Here is a 26,932-nt window from a genome sequence, read left to right on the forward strand (position 1 = left end):
TTTGGCTACTCCATTTCCTACACTGCACTTTACACCCCCATGGCTGTTCTCTAACTACCTGTTTGTACTTCTTAGTCCCTGAACTCTTCCCCCATTCCCCCACAATCCCTCTCATCTGGCAACCATCAAAATGTTCTTCGTATCCATGATTTTGTCTCTGTTCTTCTTGTTTGCTTAGCTTGTTTTTTAGATTCAGTTGTTGATAGATATGTATTTTTTGCCATTTCATTGTTCATAGTTTTGCTTTTCTTTTTCTTAAATAAGTCCCTTTAACATTTCACATATAATGGTTTTTCTGTAACTGTCAACCAACTTACTTTGCTGTCGCTGTTCTTAAATAAAATGGCTTCACTGCGAATTGGGTGAAAGGGGGCTTAAAGATATAACAATTCCATATGAGAATCATGTTTGTAATTATCAGGTAAAAAAAAAAAATTTCTGGCTCTCACTGTTGTGGCTCTGTGGGTTGGGCATCATCCCCCAAATTGAAAGGTCACTGATTAGGTTCCTGGTCAGGACATAAGCCTGAGTTGCTGGCCAGGTCCTTGGTTAGGGGCCTGTGAGAGGCAACCAATCAATGTTTCTCTCTCTCTCTCTCTTTTCTAATCTTTTTTTTTCCCTCTTTTTGAGAAGGGAGCAGTGGTGGGAGAGAGAACCGGGGTAGTGGGGTGCGGAGTGCTGGGCAAGGGGAAGGAAGCAGGGGTGCATGTTGGTACTGGGAGGGGCAGGAGGGACAGGAGTGTAACCCAGGGTCAAACTCAAACTTGGAGAATCCAGCACCCACTGCCAGCAAGAGGGGGTGAAACTGAGCAGAGTGAGGGGAAAGTGGGAAGCAAGGGGAAGGAAAGGAAGTCAGGAAAGAGGAAGGAAAGGCAGGAGCCAATGTTTCTCTTGCACATCAATGCTTCTCTCCTTCTCTTTCTCCCTCCCTTCCCCTCGCTCTAAAAATAAATAAATAAAATCGGTTTTAAAATTCCTGGAATTAAGGTACAGGAACTCTGGCTTAAAACAGAGCTGTCAACTTGGAAACAAAGTTTCATACATTTGGAACTGTAATTTGTTTTATTTTTCTGTAATTGTATCAGAAAGTAAGATTTGGCATAGCTGGGACATTATTTTACTGGATCAGTCTGACTTTGAATAAAGCAAATAGATACTAAAATTTTGTAGTAGAAGGAAGAAAAAGTCTTTCAAGGCATTCTCCTTTAAGACCAAAAATGTGAAAGTATGCATGCACTGGAAATTAAAAAGAAAAAAGAAGTAAAGAAGGCATTTTATTTTCTTGCCCATGAAGTTGGTCATGTGGCTGTATTTTTTACCTTAAACTCAGGTTAAATGTAAGCTAAGTTACATTAAGCTAAAAGCTCAGAAATAGAAATTGTGTTCATCAAAACACAAGACACTTTCCAGGTTTTCCAACTAGTTCTTTGCAGCCACCTGACAAGTGACTGAATTGGGGATGTTCCACAGCTGGTGTGGTGGTAGGTGTGTGTTCAGACATAGAGGAGAAATACAACAATTCTGCATAGTGCAAACATTTATAAAAATGATGAGCATATCTCTGGAAAAAGAAGAACATTTAAATCCCTTGAGAGAGACAGTCTGATAACTTACTTTTTGAATCACTGGAGATTACATATGTGAAAGTACATTGGGAATGATGATACCCTATAGAAATATCACATTGCAGCGCTACTGCTATGTGTAACAACAACCTGCATATTATACTGGCTCGGAGCCTTTCTGAAACTTTTATACTGGGATTAGTGTCAACATAAAGAAATTATAGAATAGAAAGATGAAAAGTCACTTGTGGGTGCTTTTAAAATTAGAATAGATCTCAAGAAACATTACATGAATCAGGATATACATGATTAGCATAAAAACCTTTAAAAGAGCTTTAGGAGAATTGATGTCTTGTAATGTAAAGAGAATTGTACATTTGTAATCATAACAAACGTACATGCTTTTTGCTTTTTGAATCTATTCCTGCCCATAAAATTTATATTTTCTGAAGGAATCTGTGGATCTGGCTATAACACTAATCACTCACTTATATCTTTGCTTCTATTTAAAGACTAAAGTATTTCATATTAAACTTGGTAACTTTTCTTATCTAACGAAGGGTACATTTCCTCTTTTTCTTTTACATCTTGAATCACTTGCTATAAATCTATATAAATCAGATATAATGACAATTAAGTAAGAACTTCAAGTCCTATTCATTCTGCAGTGACGTCTTTCTGGGCTTCGTGATTGCTCAGCCCTAAGTACAAGCCCTATAAAGTGACGGGCTTTGAAGTGCTGGTCAGGGTGGAGTGAAAAGCCACTGCTGGTGACAATACTCAACCCGCAGCCAGTACCAAGTTCTAGTTCAGCTCTAAGGACAGAGTACTGGTGGAGCCCAAGAAAAGTTTCTCAGTCACTTGGTAAGTACAGAAATGCCTCAAATTCTCACTTATGAATGAATTTTCTAATTTCTTTTGGTTAAAAGATGCTTTCCTTGCTTTCTCTTTTACTCAATACTCATTCTTAAAGTAATGCATTCAGATAACCTTTTTTTTTTTTTTTTTTTTTTTTGCTTGTATACAAATGTTTGTCTGAAGGTTTCAGTAGATACATTTGTATTTGAAGCTTTCAACTTTTTCTTTTTTTGAATGTCAAATGTTGCGTGAACCTACAAAGCATTTATTTTTCTCTTTATTTTAAGATTAAATGCCTTAATTTTTATTGACAGAAAGAGAAACAGTCCTTGAGATCTTACATTTCTACCTAAAAATTAGATATAAATATAACACATGTAAGAATTAGATGTAAAAGACACAAGGCTTGGTTTTAATATATTTTTCTTTTATGGCAACAACTATTATAATAACAATATGTGGCTTAATGATTTGATGGTATTAATTTTCAATATTAATTGAGTTAAGTTGTTCAACCCAGGCATAAGAAAATAAGGTTCCAGTAATATCTTACAATCAAAAGCTGGAAAAGGAATATATATACAAAACAATTTTTATATATTCTCATATATACATATATATATATACACAATACACATATTATTAAATAGATGATACCCCAGTATATATTAATCAGATGCTAAAATTTAGCATGGAAGAAACAGTTGTTTGAAACTGTTAGAAAGGATAGCAAACTCGGATGTCACATCTCTGTTAGAAGCGCATGGTCCCTAGGATTATTTCCAACACTGTAAGAGTGTGCATTCAATATATATTGATGCTCGGGCCTACTATGTGCCTCCTGAGAAGTGTGCAGCTGTTGGAAAGCATCCTCATTTTTACTTACCTTCCTTTCATTGAGAGAAATCTTCTTGATTAAAAAAGTTAATATTGCAGTATAACTTAATTTATAAGGTGAAAATTGTTTTCCACACTCTGCAAGAACCCTCAGAAACTTCTGCAAGATATTCAGAATTACTGGGTATATTCCTGATAATCATAAAAACACTTACTATGTTTACTGCAGTATTATTTACAAGGCTCAAGATACAGAAACATCCTCTGTGTCCCTGGATGGGTGACTGGATAAATCAGTAGTACATATGCACAGTGGAATACTACTCAGCCATTAAAAATGATGAAATATTGCCATTTTTTGACAACATGCAGAGATCCTGACAGCACCATGCTAAGTAAAATAAATCAGACCAAAAAGTCCAGAACCACACCGTGTCTCTCACATCTGGGATATAAAACACAAAACCACAAATGAACAAACACATTTTAAAAAAGCAAACAAACTCACAGATGCAGACAACAGTATGGTGGGTTACCAGAGGGGACGTGGGGTCAGGGGAAGAAGAAGAGGGTAAAGGAAGTCAAATACATGGTGATGGACGGAGACGGGGCTTTGAGTGGTGAACACGCAGTGTAATATACGGGTGATATAGTAAACCATTGCACACCTGAAACTTACATAATGTTACTAAGAAATGTTACCTCAGTAATTTTTTTGAAAAGAAGAATTACCTGGTGGCGACTTCTGTGGTTGTAAAATCTGATGCGACTCTCCTTTTCAATGCACAGAGATGGAAAACGAAAAGAAGTCCCAGCTCCTCCTGCTCCTGCTGCTCTTCAGCACACTGGTGTCCCAAACCGTGGCATTGCGTCTTCTCCAAGAAGAAGATCTGAGGTAAGTTTCCTTGCAGTTCAGACAGCTGAACACTCCGTCTTCATCTAAAAGAGAACCACCCCCCACTCTGGACACCGTCAGTCTGTTCTCTGTATCTATGAATCTGTTACTGTTTTGTTTGTTCGTTTATTTTGTTTCTTAGAGTCCACATATAAGGTTAAACCATATGGTACTTGTCATTCTCTGACTGCAATATATAAGGGTCAATTTTAAATTTAAAAAATTTCCCTATGTTTTTGCACATCTCAATTTTTTTAATTGCATATTATTTATTTAAATGTTTGGTTGATATGCTAACCAGAATTTTTAACATAATTTTAACATGATTATTCTTTTGTACATCCCTTACTAAAATTATATTAATACATAAGATTAGAAACCAGAAGGCCCATAAAATTTATTGAATTTGAGTGACTATTCAGCGATGGAAAGATTCTCTGGGATTGATCAACACAGAGAAACATATCATACCAAGAATCTCTGAAGTTAAGTTTCAGGACTTAGAGGAGAAAATAGTACTTGCGGACTGTTTCGGCCAAATGATACAAATCTTTAACAAATACAGAAAGGGTTCCAAGTTGTCATATCAAATATTACCTTTTTTCAAAGTTTCATTTTGTATAAAATTTTTTCTCCTTCACAAAGTGATGATACTAGCAAGGAAGTATACACTGTTCAATGCTCTGATGGAATTGAAATGAGTAGCTTTTATGCTTGGCACATACAGCTTATAAAAGTTGTATGGCACGTATTATATGGGATAAGCAAAACTTAACAGTGTATATTCTCATAAACCATAGAAGCCTTAATCAACTACACATCCCATATTTTAAGTTGTTGATACTTTTCAAGATTTGGAGTGTCTTATTTCAGGTTAAGTACAAATATGTTATCTTCTGAGAAAAAGTTATTATGCTTCAGTGACAGAACACTATTTGAAGGAGCAATTAAACTTAATCAAGTTTCATTAAAAGCAGACACTGACCTCTTACAAAAGGCATTAGCTGAAAATAGCAGGTGAGTTTATTTTAACGGAGTCGCATTCTGAAAATGGGTTTTTGGAATATACGTGTTTCATTGTCGTGTCTCCATGAAGCTGTTTCCACAATGTGACATCAGGTGTGCACATGCCAGGGCCCCGTCCAGCCCGGCGCATTGCCACCTGTGCAGCTGTGCCTGATGTGCTTTGTGTAGAGAGGCCGTATGCGCTGGCATGAACTGAACATGCTCTTGAATTCAGCTCCACAAAATGCCAACAGGAGAAGTTGCACCAAGTCTGATAAAACTATAGCTTTCGGGATTCCAGGATAGAGGACTTTCTTGAGCGAGAGTTTTATGTCAAGGTCAAGAAAAGATGTCTAATAATCAAAGATATTCATTCCAAGAGCCTTTTGTCAAGAGCAACATTCAAGTATAGCCAGAGTAGCTGCCCACTCAAAACAGAGTATAATGGCTTCCTCATTAGGACAGTAAAGGTGGTTGATAGATATGAAGGTCATCTCTATATTAAGAGATTATTGGAAATATACCCTAAGAAACCCAAATCAATCACCAATTTAGAAGAACTTATGCACCCCTATGTTCATAGCAGCACTATTTACAATAGCCAAGTGATGAAAACAACCTAAATGTCCATCAGTAAATGAGTATATCCAAAAACTGTGGTTCATTTACATAATGGAATACTAGGCAGCAGAGAGAAAGAAGGAACTCCTTCCTTTTGCAACAGCGTGGATGGAACTGGAGAATATTGTGCTAGTGAAATAAGTCAGGCAGTGAAAGACAAATACCATATGATCTCACCTATAAGAGGAATCTAATGGACAAAATAAACTAACACTAATGAACAAAATAGAATCACAGGCACGGAAACATGGAACAGACTGAAAGTGACCAGAAGGTGGGGGAAGAGGATAATTATGGAAAGAAGGGAAAGGACAACACAGAACATGTATGAATGACCCAGGGACACGGACAACAGGGTGGGAATTGACTGTGGGAGCCAGCAGATGGGCTGGGAGGAGGGCAAGAGGGAAAAGATTGGGAAACCACAATAGAATAGCATTTTTAAATGATTTTAAAAAAGAGATTATGATTCCAATTAAGTTTGGAGAAGAAATAGCAAAAGGCATAATATCATTTTCTTATATATATTTTAGGTAGAAGAATAAAACTGCACAGATTAATCAAAAACTGATCAATCAATTCACTAGAAACTGATTTAAATATATTATTTTTTTCTTGCCAATATGTCTTAGAGAAGAATTAGTTTTATAAATCCTATCAGGGGACATTTTTTAACATTGAGATATACTTCCAAAAACATTTTTTTAACTTAACAAAATTTTGGGCTGCAAATATAGAATACATTTCGATATAAGTGACAGGAAAAACTCACTTTGGATATAATTTTGCATGAAAACTTCTATAATAAGTTGGTGAATTTCCTTGTTACTCATTAAGTCAAAGTAATATTTTACAAAATCGTTTTTAAAACAATGGCTAACCTTTCTTTTTGTTTTAAAAATGTCAGACATGTTGAGGGAGATTTCACCAGTTACTTTAATAGTGTCTTGAGTCATCGTTCTGCCAAAAAATACCTTGCAACCCTTATTGGAAAATGAGTGAGGTAAAGAGAACTTATTATTGTTTATTATTACTTATTATTGTTATCAAACACATTATTATTGTTTAACTTGGAATTATATTTTTTACCATTAATGATATTTACTTTGTTAAAAATTGATAACACTTCATAATGTTCAATTTAGTTAAATATGCCAAGCCCATGATTAGGAAATAATACCTTCTATTCTAAAATGCTCACTGGCTTCTGACACACTTATATATTTTTAGTAGCAATCACTTTTAAATTGGCAATGAACTTGAAGTAGACACAGTAAAAATAAATAACACATAGTATAAAATTAAGAGAATTTTAATGTTAACCAGAGTACTTGTTTTTTAACTTCCTGCTCAAACCAAGCATTGGAAGATTCTTTAAATGGGCAATAGCCGAACATCTAGGTGGTATCTTCATGTGGCATAGCTTCTAAAGAAGGATTTATTTATCACGAACTTTTCCTCCCTGAACACAACTTCAAATATTCCCGTTTTGATAAATTATTTGCTCTATAAATACAGAATGTGTTTTAAGACACTACCAGTAAGTGCCAAGATATGCTGGGTTATTTTTCACTCTCTGATCCTTAGCCTTGGGTGTATTTTAAATTAATTGTTATGATAGAAAACAAGTTGGGTATTAAAAATTATTTTTATATGAGTCCAAGAAAATTGAAACTTTGGTATAGTTATCACTTCTTGTTAAACTCATTGATTTTATTTTTCCCACATTTCTTAGCGATGGCATCATTGAAGACCAGGGACAAATCAAACGTCACTCAGATGGAATCTTTACTGACAGCTATTCACGCCATCGACTAAAAGAGGCTTTGAAGAGCTATTTGGACAAAGTTCTGGCTGACAAGAAAAAGTAAAGAAACAGAAAACTTGCTAAAATGAGAAATTATAAATGATCTTAAGAATAGAAGCTACAGTACAGAGACTTACCTATATGTCTACCTTTTTATCAATCTATGCTCTGAAGAATAGTTCTCAACCTTGGCTGCCATTAGACTACCGAGCATGTATTGCAAGGAAGTTGGTGCCTTTATGGATATGGTTCTAGCCATTGGTTTTCCCTAGGAGCGGCCTGGTTGATTCTGATGTGCCTCCAGGGTTAAAAATGATGACTGTGGGGGCACCTAGACTGAATTTGGAAACAGGTTTTATTAGAAGTGCTGATTTTTAAAACATATGAAGTGCAGTCAATTAGCAATTTGGTATCACATGGAACTCCCTTTATGTGCATTCCAAGTCCCCCCCCCCTTTTTTTTTAAACCAAATTAAGCTATGAGTTCTTATGTCTTCCCAGATTCAGTAAAACCTGTGACTCTCTGGGTCACATAGAGTTTGGAACACAATAACTGGAAAGTGAGGTGCTCTTTTTTAACTTGATTGTTTTTGTTTAGATAGTGAGTATTAAGGTCAACCCTGGTAGAATGAGGCCATACAAGATGCCTCTGTTTGCCCACCAGACTAAAACTGTGTAAGCATAATTTTAGACATTTAAAATGGAAGAATAATTCATAAGTAAGAAGTAAGAACTAACCGAAAGGATAACTATTTAGCCCTCCAGAGCACTTTAGAGGGCACAGGGAACAACACAGATCAAACAATATCATTTCTTTAGATACTTTCTCATCTAACACCTTAACATGCACACTTTTCTTTTTTCTTCTACAGAGCTAATAAGAAACCAAAATGATCATGAAAAGGGTCTTTGAAGAAAGCTGGTGACAACTTGCCAGTGGTGGGTATCTCTCTGCATTTTTATCATCTTCTTATAGGAACCATCTAATTACCCAAGTAGGTAAGAGTCGCTCGGTAAGAAGTAGACATTTCACAATGAATCCTCATGTAAGAAGCAGCAAAAATAAAATTTACTTTCTTTTACCTATAAAGTGAGTATAGGTACTGTGACTCCAAAAATATTCACTGTAAATTTTTTTTTGAGTAGAGGAAACATAAATAGGATTTTCCTTTGTTAAGTCATAAGCTTGTTACTGCAATTGCCTTTATGTGTACAAGTCATATTTACTCCTGAGAGCATTCATGCATACATTAGCTCATAAAAATGTGTTTATAATACCTGACAACTGCTTAAAGAACTTTTACATCTTCACTACTGAGGTTCACAAAATTTTTCTCTAAAGTCTACAGAGTAAATATTCTTGGTTTTGTGGTTTATATGGTTTCTTTCAACAATACTCATGTCTGCTATTGTAGTGGGAGTTTGCCACAAATTATATGTAAAATGAATAAAGTGGCTATGTTACAATAAAACTTGATCTGTGAAACATGAAGGTTAGCTAGACTACAACCCTGAATAGGTCAAGGAGATTAAACTAGGCCCAAGCTCAGACTGAGCGTAGTTCACTGCCTCACTTCAGTTCCCGGTTTTCCTGCGAGTCCTCACAAGCGGGCAGGCTGTCCGAGAACACACCTGACTGCCCTTCACCTCTAAGGGACATACATGGTCAGGTGTGCTGCCACGTGCCCACTCACATTCCTAAATGGACATTTCAGGGCATGAGTCCCTTGGCGCAAAAAAGAATGATAATCTCACATAGCTCTTGAAAAAGATATTTATAATAAGAAGTCTTCTCCTTTAAATTATATAGTATGGCTGGCACTAAAAGTTAAAAGAGGTTTAATTATTCTGTCTTTTCTAAACCCTAAGATTATTTATGAGATTCTGCACTTCATTCTTTTCTTTTTTGAATGGGTAGCTTTGGACAAAGTCTTTTGATTGGAAATTTTGTGAGTCCACCATCTGTGAAAATTACAAATGTATTAGTAACCGATCAGGGAGCCCCTTCACATCCCAGTTCCCTTTCTGACAATCAGTCCTCTGGAGGATGCCCTCCTGGTATCACACAACATGATCTTCTGTCATGGGTAGTTGACAAGAGCCAAAGAGAAAGAGATGTTCAACAAGTAAGTGGTAAGTGAATGAAGTTAAGATGCTGTAATAAAAATATGTTTATGCTTATATATTATTTTTTCTTTTCCAGAATTCTTGAAACAAAATGATAAATGAAGTAACTATGTTTTGAGTTCTACATAAGTCATTCAAGAAAACATCTTCAATATCAAAACCAAATAAAATGCTATGTTGTTAATGTGTGAATTCTGTGCTTTATTTTAGGCTGATCTTATAACTGTGCTGCTTACATCGCAAATATTATTTGAGAGTTCTAAAAATTCATCTTTAAGTCATGAAAATTTTCTAGTTTCATATGCTGTGTATCTTTTATAACACCAATATATTTAATGATAAGGAAATAGTAGGCTAATTCCAGTTATATGAAGCCTTTTGGAGGGATAGTATAAAGCATATTGATGATTTTATTTACAGAGCTTTCTTAAATATCCAAGGTGACTCATGCCTATGTACCACAGAAATACCACCTAAGGAAATATATTCTTCATTGTCTGGACTCCTAAATGCACTATAAATGAGCTCAGATGAGAAATATTGCCATTCCTTGGTAAGAGCTGGATACTAACAAGGCATCAAGACTTAAGCAGACCTCACAAGAGATGGGTGATGATTAGAATTTCATGACACTATTACCAACAGTTCACTAAAATTATGTCTAGAAATATTTCCTCTCCTTGTTACTGTTTAATTGCAAATGTACATTACTTGTTAAAGAACTTGTCATAAAAACAAGTTCTACAGAATCCCATAAAAGTGTTTTAAATTAAAACAAAATTAGTCTTTTAAATTAGAAACAAAAACCCATATTTCACTCTTGTTTCCAAGGTAAACAGTACAATAACTTTACAAATGGATTCCCAAATAAAATAAATATGCTCTCTGACAAACAATAAGACTGATATTTAAAATACTAATAAATTGGTAAAATTCTTACATATCCAAGACTTTCCCAGAGAATGATAAAAATGTATTAAGAGGAACAGTACTTAAAATGATATAACAGAGTAGAAGAATTGATTGAATCAATTTAGAAAATAAGCTAAATATATGCATATTAAATACATAGTAAATGTTGTAATTCAAATCAGGAGGTGAAATACTTAATAAGTGTGTGAAACCAATAATGTTTTGATCCTTGCCTCATACCATACAGAAAAATAATTTTCCAGAGAGATTGAAGCATTAATGTACAAATTAAAAAATAAATACGAAATCAGTTCATACTAACTTTATATAAAAATGATAAAAAACACAAAACTTTATTACCTATTTTTCTAAGAGTTTATCCAAAATTACCTTTATGTTCTGCATTCGGAAGTCTTATGTGCTTTAGTTGGTCAAAGCAAAGCAACGCTTGCATTTAGTCTGACCCATATAAGACCTTGGAGAAGCACTTCATGAAAAGTAATGCTGGAGGGTGAAAGAGAGTGTGTTCCTCGATTCTGAACTCAAGGGATGTGTTTGTCAATTTCTTCCTCCATTTGAATTGTTTTAAAATTCATACTAAAAACACATGCACACATACAACACACACACAAACACACAAACACACAAAGAATCTGTCCCTGACAAGGCACCTAAGATGGGAAAGACGCATATACTGTTGTTATCTGATCAAAGAAAATTTTTGAAGCAAAGGGTCATGTAGCCTTATCTTCTAAGAATTAGTCATATTTTTTAATGAAACATGAAGTAAATATTTGAGATTAATGTGAAAACTCTGGGGGAAAATTAAAAAATATTTTTGAACCTCATCACATATATCAACATTAGTTTATGCTGTGGCCCCATGTCGCGGGCCTCTGATCCCCCCCACCCTCCATGACCCCATCCGCAACAACTGCCCCGTGTATTCATATAGATCAACCTGCTCAGGAAGAAACAAAAATAGAAATATGCATGTCATATATAAAGTTATGGGTGATTGCTTTACTTATTTATAAAACTTTAAAAAAATTTTAACCTTTTTAAAAAACTTTAAAACAACACTCTTAATATTATTCTTAAATTATACTGAAGAATGATTTTAAAGTTTTAAATATGTCAAAATTTAGTCTTAACACACAGTATATACATTGCCAATGCTGACAGAATAATTTGGCTACAGAAACAAACAATGACTTCTTCTTCACTATTAAAAGCATGGAAAGAATTGAGCCACTGTCTTATATCTCTGCACTAGAAGATAGGCAGGTATTTGTGACTCAGTATAACCCATATATTGACTAAAGGTACTTTTACACTCTGGTAAATACATCTCTTAAAAATGAACGGGCTTCTAACTCAATATATACTATGTGCAGGTTTTAGAAGTGAAAACAACAGTCTGTGTGTGACATTTGCAGGTGCTAAAATAGGTACTGAAATACAAACACAATTTTCCCATTGGAGACGGAGGGCTTGCTGCTAAGATGGGCACATTATTTTTAGGATTTTCTTCTGAACTCTAGGCAGGCCTCCATGGTGACCTGCCTTCTGAAAATTAGATCTATCACTGAATTTAAGATAATCCACAATTGCAAAGCATTCATCTTCATAATACCACACATCATGAAAAAACAAACCACATAGGGAAAATGAAGGTATCTAGAGATATTGAGGAAGTCTTTATTCCAGTGCTGCTTACTCTTTCATTGTCTTCATGACCTTAATTTGTAAAAATCAATCTTGCCTCCCTGTCACCTTTCTCATCCACTCCATTCCAACAAGACTGTCTAACCCTCTATAACTAAAACAAACCAGCTGCAGCTTTTTGGCATTTTCTTCTCCATTTTGCATCTTCCATTTCCACATCCACCCAAATTCCAGTGATTCTACCAAGCTCACATTAAACCACATCCCTTCATGGAGGGACTGCAGTGAGCCCTCTTCTTGCAGCTGGTATAACCCTTGTTTAATGCACCAGTCAGTGCACACATATACTGTTCTGTGCTCTTGGTCATGTTTTGAGTTTCTCACAACTTTTTGGTACGTCTCCTGAGAATAGCAATCACAACGTTCCCTCAAAGCATTAAAACTGTGCTCTAGAAGCTAGTATTCTACTAATGAAAGGAGTGATTTGAAGGAATGTTATAATTTATTGTCCATGCTTAGATGAGAAACAAACAAAAATATTTGTGGGTCATTTTAGTACAGATAGTTACTAAATAGAGATTTTGATGCTTTTCAAAATTTACACTCCAATGTTAAAGACTAATTTCTTCATCCAAAAGTAGAAGACCAGCTGAGGTTCACTAAAGAAGTGCTGTCCTTGCTAATCATTTTTAGTTTAAAATTTATTTTAAGTATACCTTGTACTCCCTGCCAGGACTACAGAACACACGTATGGGCTTTTACTTGTTGAAAAATGTTCTGTTGACTTTCTTTTCAAAAAATTACCTAAAAATAAGAAGGAATCTTTTTTCTTCATCCTCCCTGTTAAGGAAACAGAGCTGTTGGTTATTGTGTGAGCAGTTAGTTGGCCTGCAGTCCCACTCGGATTTCTCCTTTCTGATTTCAGTGGTATCAAACAAAAGCAAGCACTGGGCGGGCTGAGTATTCTCTTTGATAAGCAAAATGGAGCCTGGTCTTGTACAATTGTGTGCCTGTGATCGCAGACACCCTCAAATAAGAGCGATGGGCATGGGTTTGTAAAGAGGCTTTGAATTTCATGATTTCAAGTCGCACTTCTAATCCTTAAGGCAATTGGAATTCTCTTTCTGGTCCTTTCAAAGACTATTATAAACCGCTACTATCTACCTGCTTTTCAGACTTAAAGCTCTTGAAGGTTTTCTCTTTTCCTTTGAGAGGAGGCAAAGAGCTCTATTGTCGCACACAGCCTCCACACAGCACTGTGGGGATAGCCATTCGTTCTTCTGGAAGAATTGCATTGTCATTTGATCTGCCCAAGATTTGAGATGTTATATTTGTAATCTCAACTTCCAGGAGCCAGCAAATACAATAAAATAACTCGGATGAAGGCAGCCACAGGGATACGGGTTATGACGTTTACTATATCATTTAATTATATAAAGAAAAAAATGTTCATAGATTAAGTTGAGATTTTACCCATACACACATGCAGATATGAAAAAAAATCTTCACATTCCCCTTCACATCATATCTTTGCTCCTGCCTCTGTCTTTGTTTTTGTCATTTCTCTACCACTAACTTGGAAATCACACAGTGCCTTAGGGTTCTGTCCTGATCCTTCTCATCTGTTTTTATACTTTCTCATTAAGCAACTTAACCTATTAAGCCCTGAGACTTCCTTTACCTTACTCACTCAAGTTGTTGTGATGCATCTCCTATTCACACCTTGTATTTATATCGCGATTTATGTGTCTTGCCATCTACTGTTTACTAGGTGACTTATAGAGCTTAAAATTGCACATGGCCATGACTTCCTCTCTCCACCAAACCTCACCCAGAATTCACTCAGTTCATTCTCCTGTAGTTTCCATTATAGTGGGGGTACCATAACCCACCCAGCACAAGCTAGAAGTGTGAGAAACCACCTGAACTTCTTGCCTACATCCCGCATAGCCAACTGTCCCCCTCCCCATTCACGGATATATTCAGCCACCATTATACATATTGTCACCTGCACCACTCCCTGAGAGGGGTCGCTGGGAAAACCCACCCAGGGCCAAGGTTAAAACAACCCCTATCCACACATACTCACTACCACCCAATAAGGTTGTCTTGACATTTTCTTCATTATTTTACAAGGTTATTGTGTAATGTATTCAAGTCTTACAACCATTAGCTATAAAGCTTGCTGATGTAGTTTGAATGAAATAGTGCAGTTTGAGTTTAGGCCTCTGTACCAAGGGTTGGAAATACACTTAAGTGTGTGATTCACAGGTTAGATGTGGGTTTTAGAAGACCAGTGAGCTATTCTTGCCTAGAGTGTTCCAGACACTGGCCACTTGGCCAGCCCAACCACTGAATGTCCAAATACCCTCAAATGAATGAACATCCCAGACCCTGCATGCCTACACCCAACAAAGAGTAGAACTCTATCTGGCTGTTTTTTTTGTTTTTTTTTTTTAAAGAATGGGGGATGGCTGACCCTTGAGCACACACACTAGAGCTAGGAAGGTTCTGTGGCACCTTCTTAAAGACGTTGTGCACCAGGCAGAACACCAAGCTTTCAGGGGAACAGTTGGCATTTAGAGCATGCTCAGCACTCAGCTCTGCCCAGTCACTATCCCTAGACCCTCCCCCCTTTATTGAACTCAGCCTGGAACTGAAGCCCCTTTTTAACTAATGCATCTCCACTTTTGCTGCCAGTTATTGTGAGGTAGCATTACGTTTGCTTGTATTTTCCTCATATTCATATTTGGGGTTCAAACCCAATAGAGATGAAATGGGTACAATTTCAGCCTTCCACTTGTTCTTCAAAACAGCTACTGAGAACCCACTGAAGCAGGCACTGTGCTTGCACATGTCACACTGAGGGTGCAGGAAACGTAGTGTGTTATAGTAACAGTGTGCTCCGTGCTACGCTAGGGAGATGCTGAGCTCAAAGCAGGGCAGGTAGACCAGACTTAAAAGGGGAATGGATTGAGATCTTTCTGGAAAAGTGTCCTGTCAGCTGAGACCTGAAGGAAAAGGAGAGAGTGGAGTGGGTGCTCCTGGCAGGAGAAAATGGTGTGTGAGAAAAACCAGAGGGCGCACAGAATTCAGTACTTCTAAGGAAATGAAAGTTGCTTCCCATGGTTTAGGAAAGGATTATGGTGGGACGCAGTGGGGTCAGCAAGGAGTCGCTGATGAGAGCAGTGTGGGCCTGGCTTGCAAGCTTGATGCTGGGTCAGGACTTTAGTTTAAGAGCAAAGAGGAAACCTAGAAAGGTTTTAAACAAGGGAGTGATGTATTCAGAGGTATGTTTGGGAAAGATGACTTTGGCAGATAGTGAAGAAGAGATTGGAAGGAAAAGGCTGGAGGAAAGGGACCACGAGGAGATGCTGAAGTAGTTCAGAGGAGGGACAATGGAGACCTGGCCCACTTCAGGGAGTCCTCAGTGTGTCATCCAGAGAACTTGAAACCTCACATTTCCTTTTTGTACTCAAATGATAGAAACTCCTATATGTATACACATTAACATAATTGTCAAAAGTTATTGGTATCTGTGTCTAAACACACAGATAAATCCAAAAGTGTCTAATTCTGACTCCCTCCCCAAGAAACATGTCAAGAACAGCTCTTCCTGTGGATGGAGAGAAGAAAGAAGCACTCTGTGCTTTTCTATCTAAAACTTAAGCTCAGAACTGTTGTGATAAAAGAACTGGCAGGGATTAGATCTCTCTCTCTCTCTCTCTCTCTCTCTCTCTCTCTCTCTCTCTCTCTCTCTCTCTCTTTCTCTGCTTTTTTGGAGTAAAAACTATTTCCAAACAAATGTAAATCACTGGACTTAACTGTCTGTTAATATCATCAATACACACTAATCCAGTGTCTGTGTGAAACCCACAGGATCACAGCAGCAAGGTAATGTTACCTTCTTCCCCTCTCTTCTTTGTCACTTTGATTTCACATCCCATTCTCCATTCCGTGAGGTGCGAATTTGCCGGCTTTACAATCCAGCAAAAAGTCAGTGAATTTGGAGGGAGAAAGAAGTCTCCCAATCCCAGTTAGGTTGCTCACTCAAAGTCAGTTGACTCATGTGAATATTGAATTGCTATAATTTCTCAAAACAAAGCTGCAGGACTAAGTTTTCTTCCATATTTTCTAGCCAAAAGTCATGGTTTAATGAGCCACATAGAATATCAGTCTCCCAGACTGGTAAGGACAGTGAAATGAGTACAAATACAGGATATCTGCCTATGCCCCCAACCTCACTGAAAACCCATGCTCTTTTTTCTGTTATATTTTTCTGCCTCTCATTCAACATCAGAGTTTCTGTAAATCTCAACGAACTTACTTTGCGGTTGCTGTTCTTCAAATAAATGGCTTCATGGAGAACTGGGTGACAAGGAACTATGAATATAACAATTCCATATGAGAATCATGTTTGTAATAACCAGGTAAGAAAAATTCTTGGCCCTGACCGGTGTGGCTCTGTGCGTTGGGAATCATCCCCCGAACTGAAAGGTCACCAATTACGTTCCTGATCAGAATATATGCCTGGGGCGTGGACCAGGTCCTCAGTTGTGGGCCTGTGAGAAGCAACAAATAGATGTTCCTCTTGCACATCGATGTTTCACTCCCACTCTTTCTCCCACCCTTCCCCTCTCTATAAAAAAGTAAATAAAATCTTCTTAAAAATTCATGTAGTTAAGGTGCAGGAAGTCTGGCTTAAGAGAGAGCTGTCAACAGAGAAACAAATGTCCATAATTTTGAAATTCAATTTATTTTATTTTTCTTGTAATTGTATCAGAAAGTAAGATCGGGCATAGCCAGACATTCTTTTACTGGATGAGTCTGACTTTAAATAAAGCAAAGAGGTACTAAACTTTTGTAGTAAAAGGAAGAAAGAGGCTTTCAGGCGTTCTCCTTTGAAGAACTTGAAACCAATGTAAAAGAAGGCATACACTGGGGCCTCCCTCTAGCTGCCATCTTGTGTCCCCGTGGGTGCGCACTTATTTTCAGCTGGTCTGCCAAAGACCCCCATGAGTACCAACCATAGGCCCCTGCACCGCCCCGTTTTCTCTTGAACAAGATGAAAGAAACTATCATGAACCAAGAGAAGCTCGCCAAACTTCAGGCACAAGTGCGCACTGGTGGGAAAGGCACCGCTGGTAGGAAGAAGAAGGTGGTTCACAGAACAGCTACAGCAGATGATAAAAAACTTCGGTTCTCCTTAAAGAAGTTGGGGGTGAACCACACCTCTGGCATTGAAGAGGTAAATACGTTCACACACCAAGGACAGTGACCCACTTTAACCGCCCTGAAGTCCGGGCACCCCCGGCAGCGAACACGATCACCATGACAGGCCACGCCGAGACCAAGCAGCTGACAGACACGCTGCCCAGCATCGTAATCCAGCTTGGTGCCGACAGTCTGACCCGTTTAAGGAGACTGGCTGAAGCTCTGCCCAGACAATCTGTGGATGGAAAAGCATCACTTGCTACAGGAGAGGATGATGATGATGAAGTTCCGGATCTTGTGGAGAATTTTGATGAGGCTTCCAAGAATGAAGCAAACTGAATTGAGCCAACTTCTGAAGAAGATAAACTTGAAGAAGTTACTGGGACCTTCTATTTTATATTACGACTGCTTTTTCAAATTTTGTTTATGGATCTGATAATATCTAGGTCTCTAATATTTTTAAGCCCTAGCCCTTTGGACACTGCAACTTTTTTCAGTTTTTGCTGATACACAAATCTTTCTTTGCAGCAAATTAAGCTGAAGAAGCCTGGGAATAAAGTTTGAAACCAAGATTAATAAAGTTCTTTGCCTAGTATACTTTTCTTTTATTTCATTGACAATGATTTGTATACAGAAAGCAAAGTTGTCTGTAGAAATCTAATCATGGCATTATAATATGACAGATAATCTTTGATGGAATTTTATTATTAAAAGTTTGACAACAACAACAAAAAAATGCTTGCACTGGAAGTTAAACAAAATAAATAAAAGTAAAGATGGCATTTTATTTTCTTGCCCATGAAGTTGGTCATGTGGCTGTATTTCTTACCTTAAACTCAGGTTAAATGTAAGCTAAGTTACATTAAGTTAAAAGCTCACAAATAGAAATGGTGTTCATCAAAGCACAGAACACTTTCCAGGTTTTCCAACAAGTTCTCTGCAATCCCCTGACAAGTGACTGAATGGAGATGTTCCATAGCTCGTGTGGTGGTAGGTGTGTGTTCAGACATAGAGGAGAAATACAACAATTCTGCATAGTGCAAACATTTATAAAAATGATGAGCATAACTTTGGAAAAAGAAGAACAATTAAATCTCTTGAGAGAGATCGTCTGATAACTTACTTTTTGAATCACTGGAGATTATGTATGTGAAAGTACATTGGGAATGATGATACCCTATAGAAATATCACATTGCAGAGCTACTGCTATGTGTAACAACAATCTGCATATTATACTGGCCCGGAGCCTTTCTGAAACTTTTATACTGGGATTAGTGTCAACATAAAGAAATTATAGAATAGAAAGATGAAAAGTCACTTGTGGGTGCTTTGAAAATTAGGATAGATCTCAAAAAACATACATGAACCAGGATGTACATGAATAACATAAAAACCTTTAAAAGAGCTTTAGGAGAATTGATGCCTTGTAATGTAAAGAGAATTATACATTTGTAATAATAACAAACATAAATGTTTTTTGCTTTTTGAATCTATTCCTGCCCATAAAATTTACATTTTCTGAAGGAACCTCTGTGGATCTGGCTATAACACTAATCACTCACTTATATCTTTGCTTCTATTTGAAGATTAAAGCATTTCACATTAAACTTGGTAACTTTTATCTCTAAAGAAGGGTACATTTCCTCTTTTTCTTTTACATCTTGAAGTCACTTGCTATAAATCTATGTAAATCAGATATAATGACAATTAACTAAGAACTTCAAGTTCTATTCATTCTGATTGCTCAGCCCTACATACAAGCCCTATAAAATGATGGGCTTTGAAGTGCTGGTCAGGGTGGAGTGAAAAGCCACTGCTGGTGACAATACTCAACCCGCAGCCAGTACCAAGTTCTAGTTCAGCTCTAAGGACAGAGTACTGGTGGAACCCAAGAAAAGTTTCTCAGTCACTTGGTAAGTGCAGAAATCGCTCAAATTCACATTTATGAATAAATTTTTCTAATTTCTTTTGGTTAAAAGATGCTTCCCTTCCTTTCTCTTTTACTCAATACTCTTTCTTAAAGTAATGCATTCAAATAAGCTTTTTTGGGTTTTTTTTCTTTTTTTTCTTTTTTTTTTTTTGCTTGTATACAAATGTTTGTCTGAAGGGTTCAGTAGATACATTTGTATTTGAAGCTTTCAACTTTTCCTTTTTTTGTATGTCATATGTTGTATGAATCTAGAAAGCATTTATTTTTCTCTTTATTTTAAGATTAAATGCCTTAATTTTTATTGACAGAAAGAGAAACAGTCCTTGAGATCTTACATTTCTACCTAAAAATTAGATATAAATATAACACATGCGAGAATTAGATGTAAAAAACACAAGCCTTGGTTTTAATATATTTTTCTTTTATGGCAACAACTATTATAATAACTATATGTGGCTTGATGATTTGATGGTATTAATTTTCAATATTAATCGAGTTAAGTTGTTCAACCCAGGCATAAGAAAATAAGGTTCCAGTAATATCTACAATTAAAAGTCAAAAAAGAAATGTATATACAAAACAATTTTTATATATTCATATATATACATAATACACATATTATTAAATAGATGATACCCCCAGTATATATTAATCAGAAGCTAAAATTTAGCATGGAAGAAACAGTTGTTTGAAACTGTTAGAAAGGATAGCAAACTCGGATGTCACATCTCTGTTAGGAGCGCATGGTTCCTAGGATTATTTCAAACACTGTAAGAGTGTGCATTCAATATATACTGATGCTCAGGCCTACTATGTGCCTGCCAGTAAGGGTGCAGCTATTGAAAAGCATCCTCATTTTCCCTTAAGTTCCTTTCATTGAGAGAAATCTTCTTGACTAAAAAAGTTAATATTGCAGTATAACTTAATTTATAAGGTTAAAATTATTTTCCACACTCTGCAAGAACCTTCAAAAACTTCTGCAAGACACAGAGAATTACTGCGTATATTCTTGAAAATCATAATAACCCTTACACATAAAGATATGTGTGCCCCTGTGTTTACTGCAGTATTATTTACAATGCTCATATACGGAAACATCTTGTGTGTCTCTGGATGAATGCCTGGATAAAGAAGCAGTGGTACATATGCACAGTGGAATACTACTCAGCCATTAAAAATGATGAAATATTGCCATTTTTAGACAACATGCAGAGATCCTGACAGCATCATGCTAAGTAAAATAAATCAGACCAAAAAGTCCAGAACCACACCGTGTCTCTCACATCTGGGATATAAAACACAAAGCCACAAATGAACAAACACATTTAAAAAAGCAAACAAACTCACAGATGCAGACGACAGTATGGTGGGTTACCAGGGGCACGTGGGGTCAGGGGAAGATGGAGAGGGTAAAGGAAGTCAATTACATGGTGATGGATGGAGACGGGGCTTTGAGTGGTGAACACGCAGTGTAATATACGGGTGATATAGTAAACCATTGCACACCTGAAACTTACATAATGTTACTAAGAAATGTTACCTCAGTAATTTTTTTGAAAAGAAGAATTACCTGGTGGTGACTTCTGTGGTTGTAAAATCTGATGCGACTCTCCTTTTCAATGCACAGAGATGGAAAACGAAAAGAAGTCCCAGCTCCTCCTGCTCCTGCTGCTCTTCAGCACACTGGTGTCCCAAACCATGGCATTGCGTCTTCTCCAAGAAGAAGATCTGAGGTAAGTTTCCTTGCAGTTCAGACAGCTGAACACTCCGTCTTCATCTAAAAGAGAACCACCCCCCACTCTGGACACCGTCAGTCTGTTCTCTGTATCTATGAATCTGTTACTGTTTTGTTTGTTCGTTTATTTTGTTTCTTAGAGTCCACATATAAGGTTAAACCATATGGTACTTGTCATTCTCTGACTGCAATATATAAGGGTCAATTTTAAATTTAAAAAATTTCCCTATGTTTTTGCACATCTCAATTTTTTTAATTGCATATTATTTATTTAAATGTTTGGTTGATATGCTAACCAGAATTTTTAACATAATTTTAACATGATTATTCTTTTGTACATCCCTTACTAAAATTATATTAATACATAAGATTAGAAACCAGAAGGCCCATAAAATTTATTGAATTTGAGTGACTATTCAGCGATGGAAAGATTCTCTGGGATTGATCAACACAGAGAAACATATCATACCAAGAATCTCTGAAGTTAAGTTTCAGGACTTAGAGGAGAAAATAGTACTTGCGGACTGTTTCGGCCAAATGATACAAATCTTTAACAAATACAGAAAGGGTTCCAAGTTGTCATATCAAATATTACCTTTTTTCAAAGTTTCATTTTGTATAAAATTTTTTCTCCTTCACAAAGTGATGATACTAGCAAGGAAGTATACACTGTTCAATGCTCTGATGGAATTGAACTGAGTAGCTTTTATGCTTGGCACATACAGCTTATAAAAGTTGTATGGCACGTATTATATGGGATAGGCAAAACTTAACAGTGTATATTCTCATAAACCATAGAAGCCTTAATCAACTACACATCCCATATTTTAAGTTGTTGATACTTTTCAAGATTTGGAGTGTCTTATTTCAGGTTAAGTACAAATATGTTATCTTCTGAGAAAAAGTTATTATGCTTCAGTGACAGAACAGTATTTGAAGGAGCAATTAAACTTAATCAAGTTTCATTAAAAGCAGACCCTGACCTCTTACAAAAGGCATTAGCTGAAAATAGCAGGTGAGTTTATTTTAACGGAGTCGCATTCTGAAAATGGGTTTTTGGAATATACGTGTTTCATTGTCGTGTCTCCATGAAGCTGTTTCCACAATGTGACATCAGGTGTGCACATGCCAGGGCCCCGTCCAGCCCGGCGCATTGCCACCTGTGCAGCTGTGCCTGATGTGCTTTGTGTAGAGAGGCCGTATGCGCTGGCATGAACTGAACATGCTCTTGAATTCAGCTCCACAAAATGCCAACAGGAGAAGTTGCACCAAGTCTGATAAAACTATAGCTTTCGGGATTCCAGGATAGAGGACTTTCTTGAGCGAGAGTTTTATGTCAAGGTCAAGAAAAGATGTCTAATAATCAAAGATATTCATTCCAAGAGCCTTTTGTCAAGAGCAACATTCAAGTATAGCCAGAGTAGCTGCCCACTCAAAACAGAGTATAATGGCTTCCTCATTAGGACAGTAAAGGTGGTTGATAGATATGAAGGTCATCTCTATATTAAGAGATTATTGGAAATATACCCTAAGAAACCCAAATCAATCACCAATTTAGAAGAACTTATGCACCCCTATGTTCATAGCAGCACTATTTACAATAGCCAAGTGATGAAAACAACCTAAATGTCCATCAGTAAATGAGTATATCCAAAAACTGTGGTTCATTTACATAATGGAATACTAGGCAGCAGAGAGAAAGAAGGAACTCCTTCCTTTTGCAACAGCGTGGATGGAACTGGAGAATATTGTGCTAGTGAAATAAGTCAGGCAGTGAAAGACAAATACCATATGATCTCACCTATAAGAGGAATCTAATGGACAAAATAAACTAACACTAATGAACAAAATAGAATCACAGGCACGGAAACATGGAACAGACTGAAAGTGACCAGAAGGTGGGGGAAGAGGATAATTATGGAAAGAAGGGAAAGGACAACACAGAACATGTATGAATGACCCAGGGACACGGACAACAGGGTGGGAATTGACTGTGGGAGCCAGCAGATGGGCTGGGAGGAGGGCAAGAGGGAAAAGATTGGGAAACCACAATAGAATAGCATTTTTAAATGATTTTAAAAAAGAGATTATGATTCCAATTAAGTTTGGAGAAGAAATAGCAAAAGGCATAATATCATTTTCTTATATATATTTTAGGTAGAAGAATAAAACTGCACAGATTAATCAAAAACTGATCAATCAATTCACTAGAAACTGATTTAAATATATTATTTTTTTCTTGCCAATATGTCTTAGAGAAGAATTAGTTTTATAAATCCTATCAGGGGACATTTTTTAACATTGAGATATACTTCCAAAAACATTTTTTTAACTTAACAAAATTTGGGGCTGCAAATATAGAATACATTTCGATATAAGTGACAGGAAAAACTCACTTTGGATATAATTTTGCATGAAAACTTCTATAATAAGTTGGTGAATTTCCTTGTTACTCATTAAGTCAAAGTAATATTTTACAAAATCGTTTTTAAAACAATGGCTAACCTTTCTTTTTGTTTTAAAAATGTCAGACATGTTGAGGGAGATTTCACCAGTTACTTTAATAGTGTCTTGAGTCATCGTTCTGCCAAAAAATACCTTGCAACCCTTATTGGAAAATGAGTGAGGTAAAGAGAACTTATTATTGTTTATTATTACTTATTATTGTTATCAAACACATTATTATTGTTTAACTTGGAATTATATTTTTTACCATTAATGATATTTACTTTGTTAAAAATTGATAACACTTCATAATGTTCAATTTAGTTAAATATGCCAAGCCCATGATTAGGAAATAATACCTTCTATTCTAAAATGCTCACTGGCTTCTGACACACTTATATATTTTTAGTAGCAATCACTTTTAAATTGGCAATGAACTTGAAGTAGACACAGTAAAAATAAATAACACATAGTATAAAATTAAGAGAATTTTAATGTTAACCAGAGTACTTGTTTTTTAACTTCCTGCTCAAACCAAGCATTGGAAGATTCTTTAAATGGGCAATAGCCGAACATCTAGGTGGTATCTTCATGTGGCATAGCTTCTAAAGAAGGATTTATTTATCACGAACTTTTCCTCCCTGAACACAACTTCAAATATTCCCGTTTTGATAAATTATTTGCTCTATAAATACAGAATGTGTTTTAAGACACTACCAGTAAGTGCCAAGATATGCTGGGTTATTTTTCACTCTCTGATCCTTAGCCTTGGGTGTATTTTAAATTAATTGTTATGATAGAAAACAAGTTGGGTATTAAAAATTATTTTTATATGAGTCCAAGAAAATTGAAACTTTGGTATAGTTATCACTTCTTGTTAAACTCATTGATTTTATTTTTCCCACATTTCTTAGCGATGGCATCATTGAAGACCAGGGACAAATCAAACGTCACTCAGATGGAATCTTTACTGACAGCTATTCACGCCATCGACTAAAAGAGGCTTTGAAGAGCTATTTGGACAAAGTTCTGGCTGACAAGAAAAAGTAAAGAAACACAAAACTTGCTAAAATGAGAAATTATAAATGATCTTAAGAATAGAAGCTACAGTACAGAGACTTACCTATATGTCTACCTTTTTATCAATCTATGCTCTGAAGAATAGTTCTCAACCTTGGCTGCCATTAGACTACCGAGCATGTATTGCAAGGAAGTTGGTGCCTTTATGGATATGGTTCTAGCCATTGGTTTTCCCTAGGAGCGGCCTGGTTGATTCTGATGTGCCTCCAGGGTTAAAAATGATGACTGTGGGGGCACCTAGACTGAATTTGGAAACAGGTTTTATTAGAAGTGCTGATTTTTAAAACATATGAAGTGCAGTCAATTAGCAATTTGGTATCACATGGAACTCCCTTTATGTGCATTCCAAGTCCCCCCCCCCTTTTTTTTTAAACCAAATTAAGCTATGAGTTCTTATGTCTTCCCAGATTCAGTAAAACCTGTGACTCTCTGGGTCACATAGAGTTTGGAACACAATAACTGGAAAGTGAGGTGCTCTTTTTTAACTTGATTGTTTTTGTTTAGATAGTGAGTATTAAGGTCAACCCTGGTAGAATGAGGCCATACAAGATGCCTCTGTTTGCCCACCAGACTAAAACTGTGTAAGCATAATTTTAGACATTTAAAATGGAAGAATAATTCATAAGTAAGAAGTAAGAACTAACCGAAAGGATAACTATTTAGCCCTCCAGAGCACTTTAGAGGGCACAGGGAACAACACAGATCAAACAATATCATTTCTTTAGATACTTTCTCATCTAACACCTTAACATGCACACTTTTCTTTTTTCTTCTACAGAGCTAATAAGAAACCAAAATGATCATGAAAAGGGTCTTTGAAGAAAGCTGGTGACAACTTGCCAGTGGTGGGTATCTCTCTGCATTTTTATCATCTTCTTATAGGAACCATCTAATTACCCAAGTAGGTAAGAGTCGCTCGGTAAGAAGTAGACATTTCACAATGAATCCTCATGTAAGAAGCAGCAAAAATAAAATTTACTTTCTTTTACCTATAAAGTGAGTATAGGTACTGTGACTCCAAAAATATTCACTGTAAATTTTTTTTTGAGTAGAGGAAACATAAATAGGATTTTCCTTTGTTAAGTCATAAGCTTGTTACTGCAATTGCCTTTATGTGTACAAGTCATATTTACTCCTGAGAGCATTCATGCATACATTAGCTCATAAAAATGTGTTTATAATACCTGACAACTGCTTAAAGAACTTTTACATCTTCACTACTGAGGTTCACAAAATTTTTCTCTAAAGTCTACAGAGTAAATATTCTTGGTTTTGTGGTTTATATGGTTTCTTTCAACAATACTCATGTCTGCTATTGTAGTGGGAGTTTGCCACAAATTATATGTAAAATGAATAAAGTGGCTATGTTACAATAAAACTTGATCTGTGAAACATGAAGGTTAGCTAGACTACAACCCTGAATAGGTCAAGGAGATTAAACTAGGCCCAAGCTCAGACTGAGCGTAGTTCACTGCCTCACTTCAGTTCCCGGTTTTCCTGCGAGTCCTCACAAGCGGGCAGGCTGTCCGAGAACACACCTGACTGCCCTTCACCTCTAAGGGACATACATGGTCAGGTGTGCTGCCACGTGCCCACTCACATTCCTAAATGGACATTTCAGGGCATGAGTCCCTTGGCGCAAAAAAGAATGATAATCTCACATAGCTCTTGAAAAAGATATTTATAATAAGAAGTCTTCTCCTTTAAATTATATAGTATGGCTGGCACTAAAAGTTAAAAGAGGTTTAATTATTCTGTCTTTTCTAAACCCTAAGATTATTTATGAGATTCTGCACTTCATTCTTTTCTTTTTTGAATGGGTAGCTTTGGACAAAGTCTTTTGATTGGAAATTTTGTGAGTCCACCATCTGTGAAAATTACAAATGTATTAGTAACCGATCAGGGAGCCCCTTCACATCCCAGTTCCCTTTCTGACAATCAGTCCTCTGGAGGATGCCCTCCTGGTATCACACAACATGATCTTCTGTCATGGGTAGTTGACAAGAGCCAAAGAGAAAGAGATGTTCAACAAGTAAGTGGTAAGTGAATGAAGTTAAGATGCTGTAATAAAAATATGTTTATGCTTATATATTATTTTTTCTTTTCCAGAATTCTTGAAACAAAATGATAAATGAAGTAACAATGTTTTGAGTTCTACATAAGTCATTCAAGAAAACATCTTCAATATCAAAACCAAATAAAATGCTATGTTGTTAATGTGTGAATTCTGTG

At 36.4% G+C, this 26,932-nt stretch overlaps 2 protein-coding genes and 1 pseudogene across 2 annotated transcripts; all 3 read left to right on the forward strand.

Moving 5' to 3' along the window:
- The first annotated feature begins 2,287 nt into the window (after positions 1–2,287).
- LOC150007972 (pituitary adenylate cyclase-activating polypeptide-like) lies at positions 2,288–9,899 on the forward strand. The gene is made up of 5 exons (XM_090279996.1): positions 2,288–2,429; positions 4,050–4,155; positions 7,517–7,648; positions 8,461–8,527; positions 9,792–9,899. The coding sequence occupies exons 2-4, from the start codon at positions 4,052–4,054 to the stop codon at positions 8,480–8,482; spliced, it is 258 nt and encodes an 85-aa protein (XP_090136122.1). The 5' UTR covers positions 2,288–2,429; positions 4,050–4,051; the 3' UTR covers positions 8,483–8,527; positions 9,792–9,899.
- A 7,461-nt stretch (positions 9,900–17,360) lies between these two features.
- LOC150007973 (transcription factor BTF3 pseudogene) lies at positions 17,361–17,848 on the forward strand (annotated as a pseudogene).
- Positions 17,849–19,288: 1,440 nt separating this feature from the next.
- Positions 19,289–26,917, forward strand: LOC150007974 (pituitary adenylate cyclase-activating polypeptide-like). The gene is made up of 5 exons (XM_090280697.1): positions 19,289–19,423; positions 21,068–21,173; positions 24,535–24,666; positions 25,479–25,545; positions 26,810–26,917. The coding sequence occupies exons 2-4, from the start codon at positions 21,070–21,072 to the stop codon at positions 25,498–25,500; spliced, it is 258 nt and encodes an 85-aa protein (XP_090136823.1). The 5' UTR covers positions 19,289–19,423; positions 21,068–21,069; the 3' UTR covers positions 25,501–25,545; positions 26,810–26,917.
- The last annotated feature ends 15 nt before the right edge of the window (positions 26,918–26,932 follow it).

This window comes from Furipterus horrens, unplaced genomic scaffold (genome assembly GCF_987537825.1).
Source record: "Furipterus horrens unplaced genomic scaffold, mFurHor1.1.pri manual_scaffold_6, whole genome shotgun sequence".
In the NCBI taxonomy this organism is placed as follows: Eukaryota; Metazoa; Chordata; class Mammalia; order Chiroptera; family Furipteridae; genus Furipterus; species Furipterus horrens.